The 6,000-nt window shown below is 40.7% G+C and overlaps 1 protein-coding gene across 8 annotated transcripts in view; it reads left to right on the forward strand.

The window, feature by feature from the left end:
• The window catches only part of SLC19A3 (solute carrier family 19 member 3), a 28,440-nt gene extending 24,198 nt beyond the window's left edge, over window positions 1-4,242 (forward strand). For all 8 annotated transcript variants that reach the window (XM_008259270.5, XM_051849098.3, XM_051849100.3 and 5 more), the window contains 3 exons: window positions 349-541; window positions 2,216-2,357; window positions 2,935-4,242. In XM_008259270.5, the coding sequence (XP_008257492.3) occupies window positions 349-541; window positions 2,216-2,357; window positions 2,935-3,117 (518 nt within the window). In that variant the 3' untranslated portion in view covers window positions 3,118-4,242. The remainder of the gene's footprint in view (window positions 1-348; window positions 542-2,215; window positions 2,358-2,934) is intronic.
• The last annotated feature ends 1,758 nt before the right edge of the window (window positions 4,243-6,000 follow it).

Here is a 6,000-nt window from a genome sequence, read left to right on the forward strand (position 1 = left end):
TAGCAGGGAGCTGGATTGGAAGTGGAGGAGCCAGGACTTGAACTGGTGGCCATGTGGGATACTTGTACTGCCAGTGGTGGCTTAACCCACTACACCACAGCACCGGCCCCCTGGTATGTAGTTGACACTAAATGAAAGTGTGATGATGAAGTAAATAACTGAAAGACTAAGAAGTGAAAAAAGAAGCCAAGAGAAGACACGACTGGAAAAAGATAAGTTTACATTTAGGTGGTTCACAACTTTTGTGATAGCAATATTCCTCTTTTGGAATTACCCACGCCATGGGTTTTGTTGTTGTCTGTTGTATGTGAAGTCATTGTGTTCCTGTTCTTGTTGCTTCCTTCTCAGGGGCTGTGGCTGCCTTTGCTGTGGGTTATGTAAGGGTCAACTGGGATCTTCTGGGAGAGCTGGCTCTGGCGATCTTCTCAGTTGTCAGCGCAGGCTCTCTGTTTGTCATGCATTACACAGTCAACATCTGGGTCTGCTATGCTGGCTACCTGATCTTCAAGTCCAGCTACATGCTTCTTATAACCATAGCAGTGTAAGTATCACCAGCAAGTTCTTTCCTCTCCTAAAACTAAGCCATAATCCACTCTTGAACTTCACAAGGGATTTAATCAACTCCAATATTAAATGTAAATTACTTCATACTAAGTAAGACCCAACTAAGGTAGTCTTTTTATTGATCTATTTGCTTTCTGAATATTGCTAAGATTACTTGTTAAGAAAAAGTCTCTGTAGGTCTCTTTTTTAGATTGGGGTTGGTCCAGTCAGAAGCCAAGAACCTGGAGCTCCATCTGGGTCTTGCATTTGGATGACAGGGGCTCAAGTACTTGGTCCATCCCCTACTGTTTTCCCAGGTACATTAGCAGGGAGCTGGATCGGAAAGCAGAGCAGCCAGTATTCACACAGGCACTCTGATACAAGATGCCAGTGTTGAAGGTGACAGCTTAGCTCACCACACCACAACCTGGCACTTCTGCAGGTTTCTAAGACCAAAGCAATGATAATTTTCAGCAAATTGCCACAATAAAAGGTCAATTATTTTCTTTAAAAATTCCCTGGGAATATAGAGTTTCCTGTAATTTTGTACCTGGTTTTTTTCAGACTTTTTTTAGAAAATGAGTAAAAAATCATTTGGTTCCATTAAAAAAAGGCAGCTAAAGCTGATTGTATTCAAAAGAAAGGAAACATTTGATTTTCAAGTTGCATAAAAAAAATGAGGATAAGAAGCTTAAGCTGTGGTCTTAATTTTTGAGAAATATTTGATAAATAATTGACAAAACACAAATCTGAACATCAGAGGAAAGATCATATGACAAGAAAAGAGATGAAACTAGTTGGCAATTTTATTTTTTAACTGATCAGTCTCATAGCTCCAATTTCTTTTTTTAATGTAAGGAGTTCGTTAAGGTATAATCACATTTTTTCTTTCCATTTAAAAAATATTCATGGGACAAGCATTGTAGTGCATATTTAAGCCACCCCTAGGGATTCCTACTCCCATGTCAGGGTGCCCAGGATTGAGTCCAGCTTCCCTTTCCAAGGAGCGTCCTAAGAAAGCAGCAGAAGACAAGTCAAGTGCTAAGATTCCTGCCACTCATATGGGAGACTTGGATTGAGTTGAATGCTCCTAGCTTTGTCCTGGACCAGCCCTGGCTGGTACTCTGCCTTTCAAATAAAAAGAAAAGCAATAACAGAAAAACAAAAAAGCCCTCAGAACCCAGAACCTTTTCACCTGCATTCCAAGGTAGACCTCAAAGTAATGTATATTTGATGATCTTCCATAAGTGTTTTGTAATATTTAAAAATATATGAAGTTATTCAAAATTACAGATTCATTCAATAATGCATCCAGTCATGGAAGTTTAGATCTTTCAAAGTATAATTCACTGACCAAGCTATGAAACCCTCAGTGCAGGCAACTGACAATTAAATAATAAGTGCAAAAAATTCCCCAGGTTGGTCAGTGGGTGAATTTTCATAAAAACTTACTGCAAAATGGTCTCTAAGATCAGCTACCATCCAATATTGTTAAGTTGCAAAAATTTAAAACATTAATTTCTGCAAAGCACTCAATTAGATTGGAGGAATTTTGCCATGTTACCATTAATTCAAACTGTAGTGGTATTTTTTACAGCTTTCTTTGCCTATACTAAAGATAACAATCCCATGTTTGTTAGCATTAAAATGCTCATTTGATGTTTCACAATAGATTTCAGATTGCAGTTAATCTCAGTGTGGAACGCTATGCCCTGGTGTTCGGAATCAACACCTTCATAGCCTTGGTGATTCAGACCATTATGACTGTGATTGTGGTAGACCAGAGAGGGCTCAACCTGCCAATCAGCATTCAGGTGAGTTGCAATATATCTAGGAAGTAACCTAAAAGATTTTTTTGGCCTCACAACCAGCTTATTATATTATTGTTAATTCCTTGGGTAGGGAATTTTGAAATACATAATTTGAAATACATAACACAAACCTTGAAATGTGTAATTCCTTAGTTATTAGTGTTACATATCAAGAGCATTTCCAGAATTAATTGCACCTGGGCAAAATTTATCTGGATAAAACAAGTATGAAGCAACCTCAGTTCAAATTCACTCCTGGAGACATTGCATAAAGCATTGTAGCAGCTTTCTAAAAGACAGATGAGTAGCATTTCATGTTTTTTCACTATTGATGATAGAAACTAGGATTTGAACACAAGCAGCCTGCTCCAAATCCAAGTTACTGCTTTGCTTGTATTTTCTTATTTGACTCTTGTAAGATAGGAGAAGAAAGTGCCGTTCAATCAAAATGACCCATATTAAGACCCTTGGTCTATTATCTCCTAGTTCAAGCAAATCAACAGCATCATTACATATTATCAATGAAATAGTTAGATACTCAGATATTATATGTGGCTAATTATTATTTGTTTTTCTCCAGTTTTTAGTGTATGGGAGTTATTTTGCCGTCATTGCTGGAGTTTTCCTAATGAGAAGTTTGTACATTATCTACTCAGCCAAATGTCAAAATAAGGAAACGCAGAACCCTAGTACAACTCAGAATCCAGATGATGCATCCCCAGTGGAGCCAAGTAATAATATCATCATGGTAACAAAGTTCTAACTTCACTGCATCAACTGGTGCAGTGATTTTCAAATGAGAATAGAGGATTTTGAGAAGGATGATATGATACGTATTGTCACAGTTGACATGCTTTACACACCTGAATTCCAGTGAACTTTTTCAAAGCCACAACGAAGCCTCAGCTCTAGACCAGATAACTATGCCCAACTGAACGGAATGCAGTCAACAGGGACCATTACCACCACGGAGGCACCAGTGCTGGGGCCCTAGAGAACAGCAGTAATTGTTCATAATTTTGATCATTTGTAAACACATACAAATGTCATAGAAATCGGCTGTGAGAAACTCCATCCATTCTAGACTTGACATTCTCCATCTGTGATCAGAAATACTAACTGGAATGACCCTTGGACTGAACCTCAGCTTGGTTTACAGACTTGCTTCATCTCGCCAAAGCAGGAAACTCTTGGGACATTTTTGCCACACTTTTGGAAAGTTTTATTTCTGTTCAACTTACAGTTCTTTGAGAGAATTACGATGTTTGGTCCCTTTTCTAAGGGTTTCTCATCAACCCTGAAAATACAATTTACCAGTTAATATCACCGCTTAAATGTTTTCATGGTCATTTTTCATTTCATGCCCTGCTGAGTTCTGCCACTGAAACTCTACCTCAGGAACAGCTCCACTGTTCTTATGTCTGCAGAATGATCCTCACATCAACTCCCAGGGGCCTGGGAAGAGTGACTGGTCCTCTCCCCACCATGACACCTGAGAGGTGTTTTAACTTTAAGTCAGTATAATGTCTGTCTACAATGGGAAAAGGTAAGAAGATGAGAGAACATTTATGGAAGGGAATAAAACACTTAATTGTTAAATGGCAGAGACTGCTAAATAAAATGTGTCCAAAGTGTTTTCATGAATTCTGAACATTATCTGTACATGTCTGTTCTTTGAAACTCAACAGAAAATGCACTGATCCACTGAGAATAAGTTATGCTGATTAAGATTTGTGCTCTTTTCTTCAAGTCTCAAAATTCATTGACTGGAAATAAAACTCAGCCCAGATGCCAATACGGTTGTCCCTGCTTATCCACATGTTTGTTCTTTGAATGTTCACTTATCTGCTGCAGTCCAAAAATATTAAATGGAAAATTTCAGGAATAATTCAAAGTTTTAAGTTGTGTACTGTTCTGAATAGATGACATGAGTTTTTATAAATTTTTTTATTAACTCAGGAGTAACTGGAAAACATTATGATCTAAAGAATCTTCATGTTTCAAAAGACCTATCTAGGCCGGCGCCACGGCTCAATAGGCTAATCCTCCGCCTAGCGGCGCCAGCACACCAGGTTCTACTCCCGGTCAGGGCACCACATTCTGTCCCGGTTGCCCCTCTTCCAGGCCAGCTCTCTGCTGTGGCCAGGGAGTGCAGTGGAGGATGGCCGAAGTGCTTGGGCCCTGCACCCCATGGGAAGACCAGGAGAAGCACCTGGCTCCTGCCTTCGGATCAGCGCGGTGCACCGGCCGCAGTGCACTGGCCGCAGTGGTCATTGGAGGGTGAACCAACAGCAAAGGAAGACCTTTCTCTCTGTCTCTCTCTCTCTCTCTCTCTCACTGTCCACTCTGCCTGGAAAAAAAAAAAGACCTATGTAATTACCATTTACTAGGTACCATAAAAGTCAGTCAGGATTAGTGAAAAGGATGGCATGAATTCTCTTACGAGATTCACCAACTCACAATGAGACAAATAGAGCAGTAGACAAACATGCCATCCCCAAAGGATAGACCACAGGTACATATCATTAGATACATACCAGGAGATCAGACAACTCAGCCTACTCAGATCAAGAAACTTGTGAGAGGGAGAAATACCAAAGACGCAGCTGAGTCCTGGCTTTGAGCTTCTGAGAGTCCTTAGAAAGTTCAAGATTGTGGGGCCGGCGCTGTGGCGAAGTGGGTTAACGCCTCGGCCTGAAGCGCTGGCAGCCCATATGGCCACCAATTCGAGACCCTGCTGCTCCACTTCCTGTCCAGCTCTCTGCTATGGCCTGGGAAAGCAGTAGAAGATGGCCCAAGTCCTTGGGTCCCTGCACCCACGTGCGAGACCTGTAAGAAGCTCCTGGCTCCTGGCTTTGGATCAGTGTAGCTCCAGCTGTTGCGGCCATCTGGGGAGTGAACCAACGGATAGAAGACCTCTCTCTCTCTCTGCCTCTTCTCTCTGTGTAACTCTGCCTTTCAAATAAATAATTTTTTTTTTTTTAAAAAAAGGAAGTTCAAGATTGTTAGACTATGTGTCTTTACATCTAATGGAACACTTTGTAAGATGATTGTGAGTTATACTCTGAACATTATTCTTCACTTTTTTGTATTTGAACTGAAAATCAACAAAGTTTAGAACGGGATATAAATTTGAACCTAAGAAAAAACTTTGTTAATTTTCAATTATTTTCTTCTTAAATGGCCCTTTTCTTTGCTATTTTCCTTTTCTGAAACTTAGAATGAAATGATTATTTGAAGGACACTGTTGGTTAAGGACCATAATCTACCCATATTCACTTTGATGATAATGCTCTAGAAAAGCCTTATCACATCTCTATGTTCTCTAGATAATTTTACCAACTCTAAAATATTTTTTAAGAACACATGATTCTGGCCGGCACTGTGGCTCACTAGGCTAATCCTCCGCCTGTGGCGCCGGCACCCTAGGTTCTAGTCCCGGTTGGGGCACCAGGTACTAGTTCCGGTTGCTCCTCTTCCAGTCCAGCTCTGTACTGTGGCCCAGGAAGGCAGTGAAGGATGGCACAAGTGCTTGGGCCCTGCACCTGCATGGGAGACCAGGAGGAAGCGCCTGGCTCCTGGCTTTGGATCAGTGCAACGCGCCTACGGCCACTTGGAGGGTGAAGCAACAGAAAAAAGACCTTTC

The sequence above is a fragment of the Oryctolagus cuniculus genome, chromosome 3 (genome assembly GCF_051225735.1).
Source record: "Oryctolagus cuniculus isolate XC-2025 breed Fujian yellow rabbit chromosome 3, ASM5122573v1, whole genome shotgun sequence".
Taxonomy (NCBI): domain Eukaryota; kingdom Metazoa; phylum Chordata; class Mammalia; order Lagomorpha; family Leporidae; genus Oryctolagus; species Oryctolagus cuniculus.